Source organism: Dendropsophus ebraccatus, chromosome 4 (genome assembly GCF_027789765.1).
Source record: "Dendropsophus ebraccatus isolate aDenEbr1 chromosome 4, aDenEbr1.pat, whole genome shotgun sequence".
NCBI lineage: Eukaryota > Metazoa > Chordata > Amphibia > Anura > Hylidae > Dendropsophus > Dendropsophus ebraccatus.
The window spans coordinates 129,613,613-129,641,236 of record NC_091457.1 but is presented as its reverse complement, the minus strand read 5'-3'; the positions used below and the strand labels follow the sequence as shown (position 1 = coordinate 129,641,236).

The following is a 27,624-nucleotide window of genomic DNA, read 5'->3' as shown; positions in this document are numbered from 1 at the left end:
CCACTATTACTTTAGTATTTTACGTCTGCTTTATACCCATGGTGCACAAGGGAACGATGTACAATCAGAAATTGTAGGGTACAGGCTGAAAAAGGAGATGGCACAAAGCCAAGATGCCCGTGAAAATTGAGCTACCATGCTGTTCAGTACAGGGATCTACATACTGCTAAGGGAGCAGAAGATGCTGTGTTTAGCTGGTCTCTAGTCTAGATATTGGGGGATAGTTTTGAACAGTGGACCCTCCTTCTAAAATAGATAATCCCTTTAATAAATCTATCTTCCGGACCTGTACACTGACCAGCCAAGCATGGAATCTTGATACGAAATAAGACTTATTGCAGCCATGTCTCCCAGCATTGGGCTATGCAGAGGGCTCTGTATTATACCCACTGCTTTTCCTTTCCAAGCTCTCGTGTTGACAGGACTGGATTATCTGAATTTACAAATGAAATAGAAAAGACATACAAAGTATTTTTCTCTAAACCCTTCTAATTTAATTTTCCTCTTGTTGGTTCATGATATATCTTCAGATGTAACTGAGCAGCTGATCCTTGACCCATCTTAATAAGTACTCAGCGACAGTAGTATATTGAATTTAAAGAGCCCAGAGTCATTAGAGGACACAGTCATTTGTGAATGAATTTTATGTCTGTAATGACCTTGTCTTAAAGGGGTACTCCGGCGAAAATTATCTTCTTTTAAATCAACTGGTCAAAGTTATATAGATTCTTACTTTACTTCTTTTTAAAAATATCAAGCCTTCCAGGACTTATCAGCTGATGAGGATGTAAACTGTGGAGGCTGGCCAGCGGTAATGGGGGGCAGGGTAAGTGGGGGCAGGGCTAGAACTCAGAGGCAAGATCCAGCCACGTTTCCTGAGACAGGAGAAGATTATGTGTTGTCTCGAATGGAGACAGGAGCGGGGAAGTCTGAGACAATACCACATTGTGTAGTTTCAACTTCCTATTGGGCAAATCAAGCCAAAATACGCTGAAATCAGTGCTATAAGTGATAACACTACAGTATATTAGTAAGTTATATCTTATGGGGTGAGTTTTATTTAAATACAGTTTTCAGATATCATAATAGGAAATGTGTGATATTTTTTAAAAAGTCAACTTTTTGCCTGAGCACCATTACCATTCATGGACCAGCTCTATTTAAAGGGGTACTTCGGTAATGATGTGACAGTGACAGCCCACCAAGCCAACCCCTGACTGACATCGGACAGCTCCCAAAGATGGGGTCAATGATGAAGATGATGATGAACAATGTACTGATGACCACACTGAATACCTAGGGCACAGGTGAACCCAATGTCATTAGAGAACACATTTAAGAAACAATCGTTCCTGTACTTATTATGAAGTTTTAAAGGAGAATTTTACTTCCACAAAAGCTCCTATAAACATCTATATTGAAAATACTTTTATTTCATGAAACATTTTTCAACTCTAGTTAAATGTTCCAAGCCAATCTACAGCCGGATTTATCCCCTGCTGGATTTAATTATGGACTGTGTTATCCAACCACAGGGGGAATACTATGCTCCCCACATGGAATAAATAGGAGAAAATTCCAGCAAAACTACTGTTGGTCAATAGACGACAATGATAATTATTGTCTATTATACAATATACCTTGTAATAGCAAAGCATGGGATTAGTATGACATACCATAGCAGCATAGCTATTCGGATTTATTGCAGTAACCAACTTCTGCCTCTCCTTATATATTTTGGTATTCGAGACTGCAAAAACCTCATGTGGGTGACCACCATTTGTGCAACTATAGCTACTTATCAGATGTGACCATCGAAAGTCCTACTGCTATAGGATTAGCATTTCCTTCATATATTTCCTAAAGCTTTCCTCATGTTCCTGTCACTGATGGAGGAGCAAACATAGAAAGAGTGCACAACATGGCTGCTATTGAACATAAAAAAGAAGTAACACAAGTAAAAAAAAGTCATAAATACAAGGGAGGCTGTAATAATCTATACACTTAAAGGGAGGCCTGTGGGAAGTGCAGGAGAGCCAAGTGTCTGCTCACTGTACTTTGTTTTTTTTCATGAGGCCTAAAAGGGTTCTCTACTTTGTGCTGATCACAAGATTCCCTCACCTGCAGGAACCTCCATGTATGAGCTGCTGTACGCTATGGAAAATCTGACAGTAAGTGTTCAGCTTCTCTGCAGCGCCACTATGGGAGAGATGAACCATGACATAATGCCCATTCATATTAGGGGATTAGCGTAATGCAGGACAGGACAGGTCTTCCTGACTAAGAGACAATCTTTGCAGCCATACTGTACTTCATTCTGGTCTTGGTCTTGAGATAATTTTGGCCAAGAATCCTAAAAAAGGAAACGTCCATCTCACAGTGAAACTCAAACTATGACTGGAAAATTAATAAAAAAGACATTGGGAGCCAAAGTGCTGGGACCCCATGGATTTAAAGAACAAATCCACTCTCAGTAGCCCTTCCCTTGTCCATCCTTGGTTGTGCTTGCCTTGCCCTTTTTTTTTTTTTAGCAAGTGCTAGGGAGGGGAAAGAATAAAGTGGGGTACCGCCTTGGCCGCTGACTGGCTGAGCGGACCTCATACGTCACAACCTGCGTCCCCACTCAGACCAAGAAGAGGCAGGAGACCCGGGGACCGGAGCGGCGGTATGTGGCCAACAGCACTGGAGGGGACAAGTAAGAGCACTTTATTTCCTTTATCCTCCCCAGAACTAGCTAAAAATAATGGGTCTGGACGGACTTGTCTTTTAACTCTATGGGCCTATGGATGCCCATTTAGAAATATATTCTATAATTTATTTGTGAATGTTCACTGTTCAGTTTATTCATATGTAACTGTTTCCTTTAGTAGGTGCCCATCCCTCGGAGCTGCCTATGGGCACTGGCCTACAGTACCTTTATATAAACCTAGGACAAACATCGTGGGAAAACTGTTCTCCACTTGACAGGACAAGGTTATAGCCAACATCCACAGGTATTCACAAGCCATATCTTGGTGCTCAGTCTTAGCAGGTACCTAAGCAGGATTTGGGGTCAACAACTTTTGTTGAACAAGTCTCTTGTCAAGCTCATCAGGGTTGAGTTTTAGCAAGTCTCCGGGCTGACTTTCTGGGCTAACTTCTATCATTTTGCAATGGCTTCTGCAGCACTGCCTTTCCACTGTACCCCCCTTACCCCCCCCCCCCCCCCCCCCCCAAGAATCCGTGCTCTTCATGCTTTTTCACCTAACAGACCCCACTGGCCTTTTTATTTGTGCTCTCACCCCACTCTATAAAAAAATGATGTGCTTGTGACATCATTGCTGGCTTTGCTTTATATGGCCTCCAGGTTGCGTTGTACTAGCCATTCCTATTATTAGGGTACAAACACACAGGCCAGATCCGCAGGGGATTTCTGGTTGCAAATTTTCAGCGAAATCCACAGTGGATCCCTTGGAAGATAGACATGTCAATCCCGCTGCGAGTATGTAAGTGACAGCCCTGTTAACCCCTCGCTGACCGGAGCATACTGTACCTGCTTCACGATTCGGCTTGCTTTGGGGGTTCCCAGCTGGACGTCCCACTCAGACAATCAGTGTGCTGCCCTGCAATGAGTGCAGAGGAGCGAGGGGAGCTGCATGGAACTGCGGGAGGGGCTGCCCGGATGATTCTTAGATGGTTTGGGTTGCCTATTAATGTCAACGGCAGTCTGCTGCCACTGCTCCTATTACAAGAAGTGACATGGAGCAGACCATTGCTGACATGATCCTTTTGTTTGAACATGTTGAAAAACCACGATAAGCCGCCATTGTGGCTTTTTAACATGTTTTGTTACACCAAATGATTATTGTCTGGAATGGACGGTAATCGGCTAAGTACAGCCGATATTCTTTTTTTGTCATAGGACCTTTAGTTGGTGCTTTTTTTTAAAGGAATTTCCATACCTCAGACATTATGACCTACATAGTGCCAACCATGGGAAAAATCCTTCAAATTAATCTACGGACTGGCAGATCATGACTTCACTGCCAGAAGAACTCAAAAGCCTGGCATGAACAATAAGGTTTCAATCACTTCCAGCACAAAGTAATCTCAAATAAAATGTGGAAATAAGTAAAGATTTATCCCAACCCATTACAATTCATAACAAAAGTTCTCATAAATTCCCCCGCTTTAAGTCTTCTTGCCATAGGGGCCTGACTGTACGCTATATGGCAATAACTTTAAACGACCTGACGGTGAAATTCTTGGCTCTGTGAAATGATGCCTCCAAATTCTTTTTTGATAGTATAACAGTAGAAATGTGACGAGTTAAGCCGCATGGGGTACTTTGTGTTTTGTGGATAGACAGTACCTGACAGGACTCAAGCTGAATGTCTTTCATGTATGTGCACGTATGCATTAAATTAGCGTCTTAACTAGGGTTAAGTAGAACTGGGAATAGTAGGATCTTCTGATCTGCCCATATTGTGTGTGGCTAGTGACAGTTCAGTAAACATGTATCTGCTAGCCCCGAGAATGTGTGAATGTGGCTCTATGTGTGGGATTAAATTATTACAGATTCCACACTCTCTGCAAATCCATAAAGTGTCCTGCGACTGTACATCAATGCATCAGGGCAGCCGTGTACTGTGGGAAGAGGAATCCCATAAATACACTTATAAAATAGATAAAAAGAGGCACTTCAAAAGTAATTAAAGGTTTACAGTGCAAACCTCTAAAACGAACTTTAACCCTTTCCCATCCGCGCTGTCCCACAACAGACAGTAAAGAGCTAGTTTATAGGATGTCTGGGAACAAGACTGTACTCATTGCTGTTGGGAGGATCATGGCTACAGTTCTGCTACGGGAATTAAGGAAGCATATAGTGTGTAATGTATAAAACAAGGCTAAAATGTCGGATAGCATAAATTATCTACATGAATTTGCCTACCTATTCAGGATAAGAGTGGGCCACAAAACTACCAGAAGGGCCCAGAGTCAAATACAACCCCAATAGGAGCTGATTTTGGATCCTTACCATTACAGCCTAATGTGGGTTTTTTGATCTTCTGTGTGCAATACTAACTTTATATACTGTAGGTTGGTGCACTGTGTATTATCTTCCATAGAGGGCCCTAATATATAGAACACCATCATAAAGTATAAAAATAACTATAGCTCACTATATATACTATAACTATATCTGATTATTTGTGTTGAGCAAGCATGCTCTATCAAGCATAGCGCTCGATCGCCCACAATTCTAAGGAGGGTCACACCAGGCTCTCACCCTAAATTTTTCATGGGGTCACCACCAGGCTCTCGCTTACAATTATAAGGAGGCTCGTCACCATGTCACACGCACGCATGATAACAGTTACCAGTGGGTGTACTTTGATTCCCCCCTCACTTACTGCAACTATGGTTGTCGGAGATGATGGGAACTGAGGTGAGAGCTCATTTTCATTTTTTGTTTCTTTACGCGTAAATTGGACTTTATCTTGGGTAGGATACTGGAAGGCTTGATAATTTTAAATAGAAGTAATTTACAAATCTGTATAACTTTATGACATAAGTTACTTTAAATATTTTACAATTACACTAACAATTAGGGAGAAGAACACAGCTGACTGCTGCTCTCTCTGCTCTCTGTGTATGTGACAAGAGACGTTCCAACACACTTACAATAGGGAACCATCTTGGTCACATGCATAAAGCTGGGAAGCAAATGTGCTTAGCATGCACTTATTTCCTCTCATTCTTACAATCTAAACATCTAAACATCCAATCAATAAAAACTCTGACATCCTAAAACCTCTACGACATGTTAAATGACAGTGCCCTTTAAGATTATAGTACCATACCAGCTGTTAAAGGGGAAGTCCCACAAAAGTGAAAAAATAAAGACAGACAGGGAGGTGTGGGAAAATAATAAACAATATTAACTCACCTATCCTCATGCCCTGTAGCGCCTTTACAGGGTCTTGTTCACAGCCAACGGTGTCCTGCAGCTCTCCTAGCTGCACATACCTGGAAGAGCAGGGTATGTGACATACCTGGTTTCCAGATGACGATGACCTGGGAGCAATGCAACAGGGGCAAGAGGAGGGGTAAATTTACTTATTACTTATTCTTTCACACACCCCTGTCTGCCTGTTTTTGTTTTCTTAGGGCTGTCCACCAGGACAAGATCTGCGCAAACAATGTAATAGCTGGGAGATTTTCACTGTGAAGCCCACACAATTGTGAATGTCCACCATGTATCTTTTTGATGATGAATGTTTTCCGAAGGTTGAAGGGGGAAGATGAAAAGTCAAAATAGCCCTCCTCTAAGGAGATGAATTAGGGTCCTATCACAGTCATAGTCTTTGAGAAAATTGCGTTAGCAACGAAACATGTCAGACGCAGGGCTGTTTTAATACTTTTCACACTGCCGCTTTGGATGACACTGCTAATGACAATACGGGGGGCTAGCTAGTGGAGCGTAGCGCGTAAAATCGCTCCGGGGTCGAGACAGGCCAACCCAGTTACACGGTCATCCTGCAAATACACATCACAGGATAGGAGGCATCTAAACCCACAGGGGTGTCTTGCTTTATCCCCTTTGGGTTAGTAAATTGTTTGTGGTGACTCGGGTTGAGTACTAACCGTTCTGTGATGCACTTCTATTCCCTACTGTATGGAGCATAGGGCAGACTGTGAAAAGCCTTTTAACTCACTATTCACATTTTGCGTTTTTGCTGGTTTTATAAATGTTTAGAGTTTTTATATATTATTAATAAAAGTTATATTTTAACCAATAGGGAATATAGGTGTATTTGGAGATATCCCCAGTGGATTGCTAACAATGTAATAGCTGGGAGATTTTCACTGTGAAGCCCACACAATTGTGAATGTCCACCATGTATCTTTTTGATGATGAATGTTTTCCGAAGGTTGAAGGGGGAAGATGAAAAGTCAAAATAGCCCTCCTCTAAGGAGATGAATTAGGGTCCTATCACATGGGGCGACTATCTGCCTAATCTGGCAGATACCTCCCCGTGTAATAAAGACAACAAGGAGACAATCATCAGCTGATGATGTCATTGGCCACTGACCGCATAACGCTCTGTGTAATAGGAGGTGCCCGGTCGTCAGCTGATGAAAGTATATAAAATATAATAAAATTATAACTTAACTCTCCAGGCTCCCCTGGTTTCCTTGTCTGTTTCCCGCTCACCACAGCTGCTATGGAGCTTCTGAAGCCTTCTCTGAAGTGACAGGCTGCTCTGTAAACCACTGCCTGGGCCCTCTTCTGGCTCGGCTAGTGCTTGGCTGAGTGCCCTGTCACTGCACAGATGGGTTTATAAGCTTCAGCGACAGCTGCAGTGAGACACAGGCAGGAGGACACCGGTTGAGCCTGGAGAGGTAGGTATAGCTTTATTTTTATCTATATACACAGCAAGGGCTTCATGGATATTGCTAATGACATCCGTACTGCCCTTGCTGCGTGATAATCAAGTCATGTAATAGGCTTGCAGATCTGCAATTGCTTACAGCAAATGTCGGGCTGTGTAATACAGCCCTTAGTCCCCTAGACCCTTCTTCTGTCAGGATCTGTAGTTTCTGTAGAATCAGAAGACAATATAAATGGGTTGTAAAACTAGAAAAAGAGATTTACCCTTTATTTCAGGAAACCAGTGCTACTCTTGTCTGCAGTTTGTGCTTATTAAAGGGGTTGTCCAGCGAAAATATGTTTTCTATCAAATCAACTGGTGGCAGAAAGTTATATAGATTTGTATTTTACTTCTATTACAAAAATCTCAAGTTTTCCCATACTTATTAGCTACTATATGTCATGGAATAAGTGTTTTATTTTCAGTCTGACACAGTCTGCTGACATCTCTGGCCGAGACAGGAACTGTCTAGAGCAGGAGAGGTTTTCTATGGGGATTCATATCGAGACAGAGTTCCTGTCTCAGCCAGAGCTGTCAGCAGAGAGCACTGTGTCTGAATGAAAATAAAACAACACTTATTGCATGACATATAGTAGCTAATAAGTATGGGAAGTTTTTTTGTTGTTGTTAAAAAAAGTAAATTACAAATCTGTATAACTTTCTGATATCAACTGATTTGAAAGAAAAAGATTTTCACTGGATAACCCCTTTAACACAACTTAGTCTAGCTCCTAGTGACACAGCAAGTTATACTAAGAACCATCAATTGGGATGGGATTGGTTTCATTCAGAGCTCCCAGTTTGCCAGGTATAGTTTTCTGGAGTACACAGGGTTACACTTTATATGGACATTCTATACTATGAACATCTCAAAATCAAGGAGGGTGAGAAACAATTTTTCCCCTTATACCACATTACCCAAAGCAGCTTTCGCTGTCTTGTGAGATGTCACACTTTGATAGACAGATTGGGATACGTTAGATCAAAGGTTAAAAAAAATGTAGAGTTATCTCAGTCGAAATCTGCAAATATTTCAAGCTTTGGATTTCTTAATAAAAAACAGATTTAACAAAGGTTGAATACAGTTGTTCTAAACTTTGACAAGAGAATCTCACACATAGAGCCCCATAGAAATGAAAATATTGTGTTTTCTTTGATGCAATAAGGAAAATATGTGAATTGAAAAAGATGTGTAAATGTTGTGACATCTACAAAGTGAGTGGTGCCAGCACATCAAATAACAGACACTCTTTAATTGTCTAGGATGCCGATGCTCAGGGAGTACAGAACACTGTCAATAGTTCACTGTCCCAGAAATTATTTCATTTCTAGGGCCAGAAATATCTGGGGGGAAAAAAAGGTTATGGGCGCTGGCATAAGGCCAGTTGGCTACAAACCATCTTCTCAGCTTCTAGCAAACTCAGTGAGTTATATTAGAGCTATATTGAAATTTGAGGTTACATACACTATATCAGACTCGAGCAAAGTACGGCCCACATCTCGATTCCCGCTGCTGTTATGCCACTCTTTTCATTGTCATAGGCTGTGGGCACTTCGTGTCCGCAGCCTATGGGCAGCCGGGATGTGATCTCTCTAGCAGGCACAATGATATGATGTCAGTGCACCTTCTGGAGGATCTGTCCGGCTGATTGACAGACTGGAGGAAAGAAGATGGAGGGACCTGCTCCCTTCCTGGAATAGGTGAGTATCACGTGTTTGTTTGTTTTTATGCTGGAGCACAACAGGGGGCATTATTACTGTGGGTGGGGGGACTGTACATAATAGGGGGCATTATTATTATGTGTGGGGTCACTGTACACAGCAGGAGGCATTATCACTATGGGTGGGGGCACTGTACATAATAGGGGCAAACATACGTCCACACACACCGGCCTCACCGCCGTCCCCACATTCCAGTCTAGCCTTCAATAACAATTTCAATTTATCATGTGGCCCCATGAGAAAATTAATTGCCCACCTCTGCACTATATAGACAACCACTTAAAGGGGTATTTTGTTACTTTATTTTATTACTTTTATTATTATTATTATTATTATTTTTTTACAGCTACCAATGTCAGGAACTGTAGAGCTGTTTAAGCCCTGGTCCAGGCGCTATTGAGCTCACCTTAATGTCTATTTTAATGCATATTACAATTAGAATAGACAATAGACTTGGGGAAGCAGCCTGTGTCAGGAGCACGGCTCTGCTACACTGTGTCACAGACAGCTTCCCAGACTGTAATGTGTATTCTAATGCAAATATGTATTAGAATACTGTAAGAAGATCCTCTCCAGTTCTTCAAACAATTGAAGAAAACACCAACACATTTTGGACCATCCAGTTTTTAACCATAACTCTGAAGTATTCATGTGAAATGGCATAATTCACAGGCTGGTCGGTATCACAAGATCTTGAACCATATTTAGGTTCCAATGTAGGGTTCCTCTGTACATGGACATGCAGCACGCTCTGTGCAGCAGTGTACAGAGGAACCCCACATTGGAACCTAAATATGCTTTAGGGTACAAACCCACACACAGTATACGCAGCAGATACGCAACAAATATGCAGCAGATTTGATGGTTTAGATCTGATGCTGTGTTCAGTTATTTAGATCTAATCTGCTGCGTATTTGCTGCATATTTGCTGCGTATCGCAGCAGTAAATACGCTGTGTATACGGTGTGTGGGTTTATACCCTTAAGATGTCAAGATCGCGCTCAACTCTGCTCTCACTGCTAAAGTATTTATAATGGCGCCCATGGAACTTCTGGTAGACGAAATTGCTGGAAGTTCTATAGACTCCCTAATAATTTTGTCTATTGATACTTTACCAGTGAGAGGGGCAGGGCTTATAAGTGCTTCTAACCCTCTGTTCTAGCCATTGGGGGAGGTCTCAGCATCCAGACCCCCACTGATACAAACCTGTGACATGGCGCTATGACATGTCAGAAGTTTTTTAAATGACAGGTTCACTTTAATGCTTCAGCATAACAAGACTTTTGAGAAACATTTGGGGGATAGTTTATAAAAAATTGAATAAGACAATCCATAGTCTCCTACTAAATGATTACTACATACAACTCACACATACAGCAGCAGGAAACCAATGATCATATTTCCTATTAGAGAGTTAATAGAGGAGGGTTTTCTGTTTAGGATTCTCACATTTTGGTGAAATTATAGAATAGCTATACAGAGCGTTTCTTACCCCCGTCATCTCCATAAAGTACACAGACAGCCCATTGATTTGAATGGACACTGTGTAATGCCTAATTTCCCCTGTGGTGGTGCTGCTGCAAGGAAACTGAAATCTGCCAAGTTTCACCACAAAGTACTGAACATTGGGGGCCCACCAAAGTGTCACTATAAAATAGGCATACATTACGGGACATTTCTAATAAGAAGGATTGTCCAAAACTGAAAACGCTTTGAAAGAAGATCATTTTGTCTCACTAATAGTCAGAAGCTTAGTTACCACCTGCAGCACCATAAAAGCTAAATCAGAGAAGAAACATCAACAGAATCTCTATCAAAGTCATAACTGTACCCAATACAATAACAGCGTACCAATACCTGTGACGGTGTACCAAAACGGTGGTGTATCAGTGTATCTAGAGATCTAGACAATGCCTTAAAGGCCATTCATGCTAACAGGGAATTCTGGGAAGACAGATATGCAACACAGCTCTGACTCTGACTTTGGGGATAGCTTTTGCTTCAAGTCACTGGTTGACTCCAATAAGATGCCTTACAACAAGCCAGACAACACCTCAGAAGGAGGGATTACCCATCTGTAGACAGCTGTTTTGGGGTTAATACCTAACATCAGAGGAAGGCACTGGTTGAATGCAGAGAGGCATAATGCCATAGGACCAAAGGGTAATGTTTCTCTTTGAGGAGAGCATCATAAAGATTTGTGGAAACTTAGAGATTATTCAAGCTCCACAGGGAAGTCTGGAAAGATGATAAAAAGCCACTTTTCCCATAAAGTCAGTGTTTCCCTCCTATAGCCTTACAACACGACTGGGGATTAAAGCCAAGCAACCTTCTGGAGAGCTGTCTGGCTTGCTTAAATCCAAGTTGTACGGCTTCTAAAGGGGCCAATACTAACTACATTCTAAAAGCTACATTCTAAAGGTGGCATCAGAGCTGTTCTGCATATTCTCAACAATGCCTGTGACAGTGTATTCAAATATACCTAAGCAATGCCTGTGACAGTGTATTCAAATATACCTAAGCAATGCCTGTGACAGTGTGTTCAAATATACCTAAGCAATGCCTGTGACAGTGTATTCAAATATACCTAAGCAATGCCTGTGACAGTGTATTCAAATATACCTAAGCAATGCCTGTGACAAAGCACTCAAATAGTGACTGTAACATTGTACCCAGGTACTTGTCCATATAAAATATGTATTTGATATGTAGCAGTGCCATCTAAACTGTGTTTCAAATAAATGCAAAATCGCACGTCCCCAAAACAATAGCTTCAAGTAAGTCACAGGCAAACCGCCTGCGGGCTCTAAAAATGACCACCCAAAGTACAGCCAATGCCAATGCTAGCTTGTTCTACATTTCCCCTACCTGCGGCCAGTCAAAAGTTGCTCACAAGAAACTTCCCCTTCCTGTGCTACCATCCAATGTAGCGTTGTGTATTTCCTTATAAAAAAGATATATATATATATATATATATATATATATATATATATATAACAAATGACCTCAGATATTTGCCCACATCTCAACTCTTTCTCCTTTAGAAGCAGGAAACCTTATGACACCTTAAGTCTTAAATCATGACACATGATCGGGGACCGGTGGCCTCTAACAAGAAGACTTTTCAGCTCACCTTTAATGATTTTCTCCGTCTGGTTTCTGCAGCAGCTTCTAACACCTCTTTATAAGGAGAATTGCAGCTTACACATTTTGTGATTATGACTCTTGGTGAGTAGCACCATATTAATAGATTTCAGTGGGTTTTGGCAAAGCTCTGACACATTCCGTCTCCTTTATTTGTTGCTGGGGTTTATTTTTACATGGAGCAGTGAGATGCCATTCAGAGGTTCTCAGTACGTTTTACTGTTTTCCTATACGGTTTTCTCGCCCTGATGATGTGACCACGATCACATTAAACCACTGAGTCAGAAGGTTCAGTTTGTACATTTATACACAATAAAACCACACGACAATAAAACGCAATATTAACAAGCAGATAATTACTTCCTTGCACACGGATGAATATATCTGTCATCTGTAATGAGGTCTGCTATGTCTATGATCAACCTGCATCAGCAAAGAGACAGCGGGGAAGGTGCGGCCGAGGTTTCTAAATATAGGAGAAGCTGCTAAACCAAGAATTCTGCCGATGTATGGATTGCTATGAGGTTTAATCAAGTTCCTGATATGAAGACATGAGGTGCCAGCGTTTCTTAAGTGTCAGAATTCTATGAATGGTTGCTAGTCTTCTCCACGGACCTTAGCCTCGAAAGGCCCCGATTTATTTTGGGGGATAATTATTTTTTTTCTACTTCGTCCCATTTCATCAGCCAAAACTTTTATTTTTCCATCTAGTGTTGAGTCAATAGGGAAAATTTATCAAGAGCTTTGCGCCTATTTTTAGGTGAATAATTGGATTTTTCGTCCATTTTTGGTCTAAGTTCTATATAAGAACCAATATTCGACAAGCGAATATTTTTTTAATCTGCCTGTTTTGAGTATTTACCCAAAAATTCTCATAATACGGGATTTACACCAAAATCATCATTTGCATAAAAAAAAAAAAAAAAAAAAAACTGGTGCAGGCCTAGGACTGGTTAGTACTAGGTGAATTTGCACCATTTTTTTTTTTTTTTGCCAATTTTCTGAGAATATTCTATTTACAAATTTAAAATTAGTCTTATTCAGCTGAGTAAAAAAACAGGCAAATGTAGAAAAATCGCACGTTTAGACTCAATAGTAAATGTCCCCCAATATCTACAGTCCATTTATAAGGCATCATTTTCAGGTAGATATAATTTATGACAGATTTTGCAAGGTTGAAGGTACCTATAGCTATGTGCACATCACGTTTCCCCCCATAAACTCTGGGTATAGGTCAGCAACCTGTCAAAACATATACTTCCCATACCCATTGAGTTTAATGGGCCATCGTCTGCTTGACTACGTTCAGTTATTTTTATAAATATACACATTAATTTTGTGAGACTGAAAAGCACATTTGAGTCCTGTAAAATTAACATTTACATTCATAAAATAGTCAGAACATAGTGACTAGTACAGTAAGTCAGTATATTAAACTCAATGGGCCCATCAGAAGTGCAATAAGATATTTGAGCTTTCTCTAATCCCACTGATCTAGCGGGCACAGCTGCTGAGCATGTGTGGTTTACATGTATGGCAGTCTACCAGAATAATCTCCTCAAGATTATCTCCATGTAGTAGTTTAGCAAGGAGGTGCTAGATAGGTTGTACTGTATTTGGGTATTTTGGGTTGTACTGAATTTATTAGGACATTAACGAAATCTACTCGCAAAATTTTGTTAAAATTGTCTCAATGTATAGAATTGTCTTCATATTAAAGTGGTGTTGTGTTTCAAAAAGTTGCACATTTTAAACAAACAATTGAGTAAAAATTTTCTTAAAATTGTCATTAAACAAAAGGGGCAGGGCATTGATAAATTCCTCCAATGATGTTCATTGTAAAGTGATGTTGGTAGCCAATGATGGCACAGTACTTCCCTTCATCAAGCCTTCATCAAGCCCCTCCTAGGTTTAACTTGATGGACATGTGTCTTTTTTTTTAAATTGTACCAACTATGCAACTATACTGTGATGTTAAATCATGATTGGCTACCATAGTCACTTGATGTCATCATTGATACTATATTACTAAAGAATAGTGATGGCCACATGAAAGATAAATAGATAGGTAGGCAGGTACACAGAGAGATGGTAGATAGATAGATAGATAGATAGATAGATAGATAGATAGATAGACAAATAGATAGATAGATAGATAGATAGATAGACAAATAGATAGATAGACAGACAGACAGACAGACAGATAGATAGATAGATAGATATGTTGCAGTAAAATGATAGAATCCAGGGATTTGATCAAATCCCAGGAAATGATGGAATGAACATGCCATTCCATCATATCCCTAGGGATTTGATTAAATGTCTGACCCTTTTCAGGGAAATGATGTAATAAACGATCAAGGAGTCACCTGGCTTTATGTTTGGCGGTGGAGGCAGACAGGGGAGCAGACCGGCACACCTCCCCGGCAGGTATATGGCGGCGGAAGGGGGGGGGAGGCGGTAACTCCCGGCAGGCATATGGTGGTGGAGGCGGACAGGGGAGCAGAACAACACACCTCCCCGGCAGGTATATGGTGGTGGGGTGGACGGAGAGCAGAGCGGCACACCTCCTGGTAGGCATACGGCGTTGGGACGGACGGGGAGCAGAGCGGATGGGCGGGGGAAGCACAGGAGGTGCGTAGCAGGGGAAATGAGTGGGAGGCAGACGGGGAGCAGAGTGGACAGGCTGGGGGGAGTACAGTAAGCAAATTCTATGTTGCAGGGGGAAATGATAGAGTTCATTCCATCATTTCCCTGAAAGGGGTCAGTGATTTGATCAATTCCCTCGGGAAATGATGGAACAGCGCGGTCATTTCATAATTTCACGGGATTTGATCAAATCCCTTAGTGATTTGATCAAATCCCTTAGTGATTTGATCAAATCCCTTAGTGATTTGATCAAAGCCCTGATTCTATTATTTCACTTCAACAGATAGACTGATTGTTGTTGATTGATAGTGTTGATCATCTGCATTCTTATACTTGGTGAATATTTAGATTTAGTAGTTATCTATAAAATGTTCAAACTTTAACTAGTTCAAAATATAACTAGTTTTGGTGACTTGTAGAGGAAAAACCTGCAACTAAATAGTATAATTCTTTTGTGATTTTTCAGTTGGTAGAACATCTGAACATGTGCTTCTATCTGGGGTTAGTTTCCTAGAATACTTTGAGATTAGTAACAGAGGACATATAAAAGACATAGATGATCAATTGCTACTGTCCAAGAGGAAGATCTGAAATTTATTTCCGACATCTGCCAAGTGGGCACTGGAAAGATATGCATAGAAGGGGGAAACATCACTGGCCACCGCAATATGTTCTTGCAAAAAATGTCAGTGTCTTCCTACCCAATCTCCATGGATCTCTGTGTTCAAAACCAAGAAACGTCCATTTCATTTAGCGCAATACATGTCACATTTTTCTTCAGTAAAAAAATAAAAAAATCAGGAGGGGGACCATCTGCTTTACATAGTTGTGATCTAATAAATTAATTTTAGTTCTTTTGCTAAGTATTTTTCACAGCGGTGTTTCACAGTGTAAGACAGTAGCCGTTCTGTGACACAGCCGTGTCACAGAACGGCCGCTGTCTGTGAAGTTCATCCCGGCTGGTACTGCAGTGCATACACTCTGTCTGGGATTCCATAGACTTAAATGCGATTGGCAAATTTATTAAATAACGTCCGTGGTTGCAAACCTGCAACTACAGCAATTGTTTAATGAATTTTTACGTTGTGTGAACATGGTTCACTTTGGTTGAATCCATGTTTTCCAAGCAGCTTTGTGCCCTATTACAACAAACGATTATTGTCCATACTTGTAATAGCACTTGGGTAGTCATGCTACGTTTCGGAGGCCAAACCCTCCTTTGCTCTCTTTTGAAGCTTGATAAAGGAGGGTTTGGCCTCCAAAACGTGGAATGACTACACCAGCTAATGGCCTCCCGTCCGGAACGGAGGTCTCTGCCGAACAGGACCTACAACTTTATTATTGAAGGACTAATTATTAGGACTAAGGGACGGTTCACACGGAGTAAAACTGGCGGAATTCCAATCCCACCAGCCTCTGTGTCATACATGCAGTGTGTGGGAGGGCTTGCGCACCTCCTCTCTCGCACTCGGAAGAATTGACAAAGAGAGGAAGCACGAGCCCTCCCATAGACTGCCTGTATGACACGGAGGCTGGCGGGATTCTGTGGCAGAGAGTTCCACTGCGGAATTTCACCAGTTTTACTCCGTTTGAACTGGCCCTAATAGAACCGAATATCAAAGATGTTCATATTCGGGCTCTGCTGTACCAAGTTCCCAAAGGTAGGTATATGCTACTAGTAGCTCTCTAAATGTAAAGTAACACATATTTTAGGTCATAGCTTCTTATAAATAAGTGGGCACATCTTTTATCCATGCACATTTTTCCTTTGTAACCCCTCTCCCTGGAGAGATTTCTGAAATACTGCAGAGATTCAATGAGCAGAAGGAATCCTGAGTTGCGGAGCGGTATGGGATCTCTCTCAAAGACATTTCTTTTTTCGTAAGGGGGAATCAAGGCTCCATTTACAGTAAATTATTAAATTGTTTAAATGTCATCATTCCTCTGCCAAAATAACTTTTATTTTAATAAAACACATTTTTGGCAAAAGGCCACTCGCAATACATTTGACACGAACCGGGTCTGTAACTTTTAAAGCGCTAAATGTCTTGGGCTTAATGAGGACCTAAAGGCAAGCAAAATGCAATCTTTCATTAATAACAACCATCACCGAGTCACAAGTTTTCAATTTGAGAAATCCTAATGTTTTGACAATATATTCACACATCTAATGTCTATATTCAGGGGCCTAAAGGCAAAACCCCGGATCATATTAAAAGTAGATGTACGAAGAATATAACATTATCAAAAACACTGAAAATGGCATTAAGACTCTCAAAACATAAGTGATGTGCCACAATGTACTATGTTCAAATGTTTCCACATTATTCCTTTGTAAATGCCAACAAGAATCAGATGTGATGCATCATGCCTCAATCAGATTCTTGTGCCTATTTCCTATGACAATGTACCTCCTCTGGCTTTTCCAACCTCATTGAGCAAAACTCAACAGCTTAGAAGCATCTAGCCTGCTGATGTCCCTATAGTGCGTGGGGTGCTGAGGTTTCTTAGCTTGATTCTTAGCTCCCTTATAGGGAACTTTGTAGTTTTTAAATATGTAAACGAGGAGGTTTGGTGCACTTGGGGAGGGATTACCACTCTATGTGCATCGATTCACCATCGATTGGCCAGCCCACCCTCCTAATGAATATTCATCTATCCCTCTGCAGTAATGAGCACCAGAGTGATGTCACAGCAGAGTGTGACCCCCAATACTCAGTAGGGCGGGAAAACTGGTGCACTAAGGGTGGTAGTCCCACCCGCAGTGCACCAAACCGCCTTATTTACATATATCATAAACTACAAAGTTGAAAATTACTTTCAACCTTCAGCACCCTATGTACTATAGCGATATATCAGCAGGTTAGATGTGTCTAACCTTCTGACAATTTCCCTTTAAAAGTCCCTCCTATACTACCTAAAAGTAACATATCTACTATTAATCCTTATATTACTAATCAAGCTGGCTAATGTATGCTCAGAGACTTAGACTACTTACTTGTCCACACTGGCCTGTTTCAGAATAGCTGTTGAGTCAATTGGGGGTCCGCACTGTTTTGAATTTGCTGCCTATCCTTGTATGACCACTATATGCACTGGCAAAGTTTGAACAATGCAAACCATTACTGGCAAAACGATGTGTGAGATCATACAAAAATCTTTGGAATGATGTAACCTATATGCCATTCCAAACTTTTAGCCTATTCCAACCCTAACTGAATAGTGCGGAATACCTTTTCATCTTCTTGTCCTCAATAGTTAGAACAAACCTGGAGTTAATAAGAGTTTGAGAATCTTTACATAGAAGCCAAGTGTTAATCATCAGCATAAGACAGTATAGTAAGCAAAAATCTGGACTAATGTGAAAGAAAATTATTCTTATACTTCAGTAAAAACATCCAAAAATATATATCTGAGAGAAAAAAAGAACAAATTAACTTCAGTAAATACATAAGAAATATAGGCACCTAACCTGATCTGGAGAGGGCCTATGGCTAGAGAGCATTCTCCCAGGAGAACGATGATGGTGGTGATGGTGGTGATGGTGATGGTGGTGATGGTCATCTTCATAGTTGTCTGCTATGAGCTTCATCCTGTTCTGTGTCTGGAAGAGAATAAGTATATCATGATCAAGTACTATGGATATCACAATTGTCACTCTCAAAAAGATATGGCCACAACATGTATGACATAGACAAGAGTTGTTGAAGAGGAAAAAGCTATAGCAAATAAAACAACTAGTTGTATGTCCTCTATGGAGGTTGCTTCACTACAGCGAATTCTCATAATGTCCACATTTCAAACAGGATAACATAATGTCATTGTTATTTACTTACTACTACTAATACTGCTACTACTTACTTACTACTAAATAATTTTTCCAATAATGATGGGGGGGGGGGAAATGCAAACTAATGTACATAACTTTCCTGTATAGAACTGTTGGACTGGAGTGGACTGGTGTCTTTCGGCATTGATGGCAATACATGAGGTGAACACAGGTGGATGGTTGACATAAATTAGATTCCATATGCAAGAGGTCAAGGCTCGATTTTCCATGGATTAGAGTTGCTTAATTTGACTTGTCACGACCCTATGATGAATTGGATGTTACGTTTTCTAACTTTTCTGTTCAGTTGATTAAGATATAAAAGGCCCTTTCTACGAAAGCTCTGGAACAAATTCCAAACATTACCCCAAGACATTTATTTTATGGAAGGATTTTTTTTTTTAAGCGTGAAAACAATGACTGAGTGCATACACGGCATGGTATTCAGTATGCCAACAGAATGCAGAGCCGTTACTGAGCTGTTTATATACAGTATATACTGTGTTTCTAAAGTTTCCTCCAAAAATCATACAAAAACAAGTCTTCTAGAAGGTGTTCTTCTCAAAAGACATATAGTCACTAGTGATGAGTGAGTACTAAAATGCTCGGGTGCTCGTTACTCGAGACGAGAATTTCCCAAATCTTGGGTGCTCGTTTCGAGTAACGAACGCCATTGAAGTCAATGGGAAACTCAAGGATTTTTGCAGGGGACCCAAGTTCGGCAGAGGGAAGGTCGTGTGAAAACCTGTCATCCTCAGAAAATGATGGAAACACCACGGAAATGGACAGGAAACAGCAGTAATACAGGGATTGGCATTACCAGGGTTAGCGATCCTCTGCAATAATGCCGATCCCTGAATTGGTTAATATAATTAACAGCCAAACAGCTGAGCGCACATATGAATCAAAATGTTTCTTCTAATAATGCTATTGTGATAGCATAATTAGAAGAAACATTTGATGTTTTAATTAAAGTATTAACTATTACAGTCAGCTCTATTACCGGCAATATGAATTAACAGCTTTAATAGAGCTTCCTGTAATAGTTAATATTTAATTAATAAAACACATTTTCATTCTAATAAAGTTACTTTCGTTGTTCAATAATTTAATTAAAACAAATCCATACTGCAATTAAATATACTGTTAAAATATACATATATTTATATATATATATATATATATATTTAATTGCAAAAGTATGGATTCGTTTTAATTAAATTATTGAACAAGGAAAGTGACTTTATTAGAACGAAAATGTGTTTTATTAATTAAATATTAACTATTACAGGAAGCTCTATTAAAGCTGTTAATTCATATTGCCGGTAATAGAGCTGACTGTAATAGTTAATACTTTAATTAAAACATCAAATGTTTCTTCTAATTATGCTATCACAATAGCATTATTAGAAGAAACATTTTAATTCATATGTGCGCTCAGCTGTTTGGCTGAGCGCACATATAAAGAGCCGGTCCGCAGCACAGTGACTTCATTGTGCCGCGGACCGGCGAAGAGAGAAGATAGAAGAGACAACATCAAGACATCAGAGGGTGAGTATAAAGCTCTAGCCACCCCCTCCCCTGCACTGCACCCATCACAGCAAGGAAGGGGGGGTCACTTAACCCATTCCTTGCTGGTATGGGTGTGGTCTGACATCAGTCTGGCCCCCAAGGGGTTAGTCGGGGACCCTTACTTCACCCCCAGATTGTTCAGTATGGCACCCAAAGGGTTAAGGGGGATGCAATGCATCCTCCCTTAACCCCCTGGGGGCCAGACTGTAAGCAGTGATCTGTAAAGATGCTGCTCACAGGCTTCTAGTGTACGTTCGTTATTTGTTCGTCAATGTTTGGCAAACACGAACCAATCACAATATATATATTTTTTTTTTATTATGCTCAGGATCTAAACCGAACATTGGGTTGTTCGCTTATCACTAGTAAGCAGTCTGACTTTGGGTTTTCAGAATTTTTTTTACTTGGTTTTAGATTCAGTCTTATCAACCATATAGCAAATATATATATATATATATATATATATATATATATATATATGGATTTTTACCTTCCACCTTTATTCAACATCTAATCACCTCGGAGGCTCTTCTTCTGTAACACCAGAATGACAGACACCTGTACAGATCTCCACTACAGCCTAAGTCACATCCAGATGTAGAACACAGTAACCCATAGCATGCAATCCTCATTTCCATTTACATCAAAGAAGAGGTCATCACACAGGAAACTGTTCTACAGAACTCATACATGATGTATGAATTGCTCCTTGTTGCAATACTATGCATATAAACCAAGGTTACAAGACAATCGCCTTCTTATTGAATCTATTAATGTTGTACCTCCTCAGCACAATACACAAGTGGCGAGGCCTCTAAGGTTCTCTGTTAACTATTTCTACCATCTAGCGCATCGATTGACCGCTCTTGTGTATGATCTAGGCTGTAACGCTAAGACACAAATGTTTACAAATAGAACTTAAATGACCAAATAGAAAATACATTAGGGAATTCTAGAGTGATCATAACATATGGAGGACCAAAGAAAATCTAGTGTGTAGAAGTTTTCAAACTATTCAGAACAGTTATCTGTGGTTCTTGTGGACTCTTGAGTTCATACAATCATGAGCTTTGTTTCTCCTTTGATAATTGGAAACAAGAGAGACAAAGACATTGAAGGGTTCTATAAATAATATACAGGTCCCTTGCTGTGCAATAACTCACTATAGAGCACTTGTTAAAGGGGTTATCCGGCACTTTTTATTTGTTGCAGCCCTTATATAAAAGTTAACGGGCATCATATCCTTACTAGAGATGATCGAACATCGGAAAATCTTAGGTTTTATAGAACTTGAACCTTGTCGAACCTTCCCCATTTGATTCCTAATGCCTTCCCTGTCCGTGGGGAAGGAGGAGACAGCCCAGGTACCGCCTGGAAGTCCGGGATTCATCCTATTACCTAGGCTGAATCCTGGAATTCCAGGCGGTACCAGGGCTGTCTCCTCCTTCCCCACGGACCGGGAAGGCATCGGGAATCAAATGTGGAAGGTTTGATAAGGTTCGAGTTCTATACACCCTAAGATTTTCCAATGTTCGATCATCTCTAATGCTTACGTCTCCATGCTTCCCTAGTGTTCTCCTGCAATATCTCCTGGTCCACCCTCTGAACTCGTCTCGGCAGTGACAGCCTGCTCAGACAATTACTGGTCGCAATGTGGTCCCATCTCAGTCAGTTTTTGGCAGAGTGGACCGTCACTGCTGAGATGAGGGACCCACAGAAAACACAGAAGGACTCTGGGGAAGAGCTGTAAGGTAAACATAAGATGTTTGTTATATTTTATATAAGGCAGCAACATATAAGAAATTGTGACGGATAACCTCTTTAAGGATATGTTCACAGACAAAGTTCATATGGTTTTCGATATGGAGACTGCGCTGATTCCTGCATCACAAACTACGCGGTGTCAATTTAGAACCACCCCCCATTGACATCAATGGGAAATGAGAAATGCTATATCATTTCTTTTTCATGCAAGCTCTGTAGCTCCCATGGAACACCTATAATTAAAGTAATGACTTGAGTACAAAAATCACATTAAGTAAATGTGGTAAATGAGAGGAGGTACAAAATACTCCTATAGTTCAATGTATTCATCAACTCGACACAGAGTATAATGAACAAGAGTATGGAAATCATAAGTTCATCGTCGATCAGGAATGTAGATGGAATCAAGTCAAATCAATTACTCATGAAACACATTAATGGAAATTAACACAACACGGAACTGACCTCTTGGTGGTAGATGAATACCATCATACTGCCCCTCCAGGCACTACAGAGTTCAGCGTTGTTTGAAAAATAGCAATGGAGCCTTAGCATAAATGAGAGGCGCTTCAAAGTGTTACAGGCTGAATAGTTTTCTAATCCAAAGATTTCAGCTCCTGAACCCTTCAAACGTGGCCCATCTGGAAATCCTTCATATGGATATTAAACATCTTTAGATTGTTTTTTTTTATTAGCGAATTGGAATTAAAATTCCGAAGAAATAAATGATGCAAAACAAAATGTGGGTTATCCATATAAACCTTCTCATTACACGGGTCTCCCTGATTTATACTTCCAAATGAAAGCCGAGTTTAGCACCGCAGGGCATGATACGTTAATGTGTGGCAAAAAGCAAGCAGAAGGAAGCTGCTATCATAACCTCTGCAAATGAGAAGGGAACAAGAAATTGCAAAAATGCTGGTTTGAGAGGGAGCACAATACTTATTGGAAAGTAGAAGAGATTTTACAGTTGCTGGCAGTAGGTGCCACAACTGCATTTATTTCTACTTCTACTCCTCCAGGGCTTACAGGTAGAACCAGATCTACCCTACACCCAGCAAGCAGGGAGAAGAGATGAGAAAAGCAGCCAAAAAAATCATTTCGCGAGCCTTAACTATAGTAGCTACAATACTGGGACTATTACAGAAAGGCAAATTTGTTAAAGCATGTTGTTGTAAAAGTATCAAAAATTGGAAAATCCCAAAGGGAAAAACAAGGCAATCAGCCAGTCAGTCATCCAATTTTTGCCATTCCTCTCCTCTCTGTGCCTATATCACTCTCTGCTGTAACTCCCTGCTGCCATCCTGCTCTCTCCTCTACACACAGCCAACTGGCCACATCCGTTAACGAACCCCCTTATATTGAGGGGTAGAGGGGGAGGTGATTACACCAGATTTGCTTTGCTCATCTCTAGCAGAGAGTTATTATACGCACAACCTGTGTATGGTAGTTAAGCTTTGTAATTGGGACAATAGGCATATGTGGGAAATATGGCTGTAACCACACAGTTGACTTCTGAATACCTATACCACAAGGAGTCTTCAGGTATCATATTCTTAAAACTGTTTAAACCATTAAAACCAGTGATTAATGAATAGTGACTACTTACTGATCTATAGACTATAGTTTTGCATTTGCCTTATAAGAACTTGGGTGCAAGTTAGCTTGCAGAATTGCCATCCTTGGTGTAAGATGGTTGAATGTGTAAAATTTCTAAACATAGTAGATTTCTAAATATAGTAGAATAAACCCTATGTAGCCTTGCCTCTAACCAACCCCATACAGTGTTCCTCAATGTAAGACCAAGGGCTTACTAACTAGTACCCAAAATAAAATTCATCTCCCATAGGTCTTAGCACAGTCTACCATTCCCCAAAATGGAAACATTGTTTAAGGCTATGTTCACACATAGTATTTCTGTCAATATTTTGGTCAGTATTATTTCAATCAAAATGAAGAGTGGAACTGACAAAATTATAATGGAAAGTTTTGCACAGCTTTTGTGTTTTCAACCCATTCTGGTCCGACTTCCCATTGCTGGTTATTGAGCTAGTTTGCTAGTCTCTTGCCTGCTCTCATATTTGCTATACCTTGTGTTTCTGACCCTGCTGTGTTTTCTGTCCATTCCTGTTTGCAGCCTGCCTTGACCTTACTGCTTCTGCTTGCTATTAGATTTTGTATTGTACTACGTTGCCCATTTGTTACTGACCTGGATCATTTACTTTGCTTTTGTGTTGTTTGTCTTGTCCACGTCTTGTGTCACACCTATTCGCCCAGTTGCTCACTGTTGTTTAGGGCAGATCATGGCACATAGGCAGGGACAGTGGGTGGGCATTATCGTTCGGATTTGAACGATAATCGTTTAGTGTAATAGCAGACAACGACTAAACGACCAATGAGAAATTGTTGGTCGTTTGATAAAATTCGGTCCTATTTTTATCATTTCATCGTTCGCAAATCATTCACACATTGTTTGGTATGCAAAACAAGTGTCCGTGGAGCCTCGGTTGCGAGTCTCAAAACATGGGATAGCCAGATATCTCTAGCCTGTTGCCACAGGGTGCCTCCATGATGGGGAGAGCACCACACCAACATAAATAGGGAAACAACAGGGTGTCCCAACTAGCTATAATCCTACTCCACACTGTGGATGGAAGCCTGCCTTGGCAAGCCCTTGTCATGATCGCAATACTCGGACCTTGAGTTCGACATTGACAAAAAGGGGCCACCCTGTTGTTTCCCTATTTATGTTCCAATACTCGCAACCGAGTGGGACTTAAGGGGCTATTTATCAGGGTGGTGTGGTGCTCTCCCCATCATGGAGGCACCCCGTGGAAACAGGCTTTATCTGGCTATCCCGTGTTTTGAGATTCGCAACAGAGGCTCCACGGACACTTGTTTTGCATATTAAAATTTTTAGGGGCATCAGTGGAGACTCTTGATTGAGTACTTCATTGGGAATTTTTCACTGTTCTCCTTGAGTTCAGTGATTACTGTCTCTTGTTGGTTGATTTGTCATTGTCCCAACTAGCCAAAATCCTACTCCACACTGACGAGGGGGAAATACTCCGAAACGGCTGCCTGTGGATGGATGCCTGCCTTAGCAAGCCCTTGTCATGATCGCAATACTCGCACCTTGAGTTAGACATTGACAAAAAGGGGCCACCTTGATGTTTCCCTATTTATGTTCCAATACTCACAACCGAGTGGGACTTAATCAGTGGAGACTCTTGATTGAGTACTTCATTGGGATTTTTTCACTGTTCTCCTTGAGTTCAGTGATTACTGTCTCTTGTTGGTTGACACATCATTTGGTGTACTAAGAAGTCATAGCTGAAACGTATGCAATAGAGACAACAAAACGACCGCAAGAACAATCATAAGTAACTATCTATCATTGTTTCCTGTAATTGGGCTAATGATTTCGGGTCGTTTATCGTTAATTGTCAAAAAATCGCTTGGTGTAATAGTACCCTAAGATTCACAGTCTATGTCTCGTGTCCTACTCTGCGAGTAACTGGTCGTAACAGAATATTGTGGCCTCCTGGTCCTCCACCAGCAAAAGATGTTGTTCAAGATCAGGGTAAAGGACGCTGGATATATATATATTTTTTTTTTTTTAAATATCTGGCCCCATTGTTCAGAAAAATAAACAGTGATCAGAGTTGTCTGGATGTAGCTTACCTCTCCTCATACAGAACAGGTGATAAATGTTCATGTGTATGGGAAAATTGGGAGATATAACTGTTCACCCAACTGTTAGTGCAAGTGTATGGCTTTAAACTCAATACTAAACAGGAACTTGTACTCCTACCAAAACTTAAAGATCAAATACACAGTATATTTCAGCCTATAAAGCATATTTTCTGCATAGTAAAAGTCTAATACACCACCAGCCACTGAAACACAACAATAATCTTGTTCCTATCTTATCCTATATCTATTCCATGAAATATCTAAAAAAAATAAAAAAAATAAAAACATTTATATGTGAAAAACATCCTGCACTAGGAGTGGAGGAGACCGTCAGGTATTAATATAACCCTAATATTCAGGAGGTTTAGTGTGGATCAAGCAAAGTGAAATAAAACCCCTTGATTGACTGGTAATAGAGTGAGCAGCTTAGCAGCAATCTGTAGCTGTAAAATTCCAATATTTAAACTGTCTTTTTAAAAATATTTTAGCAACGTGGAATTAAGGACTTGTTCTTTGATCAGTCATCTGGATGATGTTAAGACTAAAGCATTCACGAACACAGTTTAAATAAGCAAAAACAATAGGCTAACTTGCCAAGAGAAAGAGACAAAATAAGCCTTTCCTTGTCCCTCTTTTTTACCTACTCTATGGACTTTCCAAGAGCTCTTTTTCTTTTCTTTTCTTTTTTTTTTTAAAGAATAAAACATGCTAAACTCACAAAAATGCAAAACAAAAAAACATGGAATGATAACCTACGATTTCTAATAACAAACAATTTATTACATTTTTTTTTTTAAATAGGTTATTAAAAATTAGGGGTTGACTGGGGACAAGTATTTATTTTCTAGAATGGACTCTAAAAGCATCTAACCAGCTGATAAATCTCTTTAGTGCAGGGGGCACTGGGGATGAAAGTAATTTTCTGAACTTGATCCTCAACACTGTTTTCAGGAACTATGTAGATACTGTATGTATATGCACTGGGGGAGGGATCCTCCTGTTCGTCCTGCCTCTTCTAATGAATATTCATCTGGCGTTCTGTAGTGATGAGCACTGGACCGTGATGAGCGAACTTTAAGTTTAAGTTCGGGTTGAGCAACTTTTTGGAGCCCAAACGCTCTGCATTTAACTCCCCACATCTGTAAAAGCCATAGGATATGTCCATGTTTTCCTGGCATTGCAAGGGCAGCAACCAACGAGGAGTTAAAGGGGTTGTCCAGCGAAAATCTTTTTCTTTTAAATCAACTGGTGTCAGTAAGTTATATAGATCAGTAATTTACTTCTTTTAAAAAATCTCTTCCCATACTTATCAGCTGCTGTGTGTCATGCAGGAAATGTTGTTTTAATGTCAGTCTGACACAGTGCTCTCTGCTGACATCTCTGGCCGAGACAGGAGCTGTCCAGAGCAGGAGAGGTTTTCTATGGGGATTCATAGAAAACCAAGACAGAGTTCCTGTCTCGGCCAGAGATGTCAGCAGAGAGCACTGTGTCAGACTGAAAATAAAACAACATTTCCTGCAGGACATATAGCAGCTAATAAGTATGGGAAGACTTGTGATTTTTTAATAGCAGTAAATTACAAATCTATATAACTTTCTGATATCAGTTGATTTGAAAGAAAAAGATTTTCGCTGGATAACCCTTTAAATGCAGAGTGTTTGGGTTCGAAGAAGTTGCCGAACCTCGACTTAAACTTGAAGTTTGCTCCTCTCTAGTGCTGGAGTGACCTCACTGCAGAGGGGCAGGGTGGCTGGGGGAAGATCGGTGCACTGAAGGTGATGGTTCTGCCCCCAGTGTTTTTACTTAAGGCTATGTTCACACAACGTACGTTCC

The 27,624-nt window shown here is 40.4% G+C and overlaps 1 protein-coding gene across 1 annotated transcript in view; it reads right to left on the bottom strand.

Moving 5' to 3' along the window:
- Nucleotides 1-27,624, bottom strand: part of ERC2 (ELKS/RAB6-interacting/CAST family member 2) — a 667,987-nt gene that overhangs the window by 176,613 nt on the left and 463,750 nt on the right. Inside the window, exon 15 of the mRNA XM_069967012.1 lies at nucleotides 18,403-18,534. Within this exon, the coding sequence (XP_069823113.1) occupies nucleotides 18,403-18,534 (132 nt within the window). The remainder of the gene's footprint in view (nucleotides 1-18,402; nucleotides 18,535-27,624) is intronic.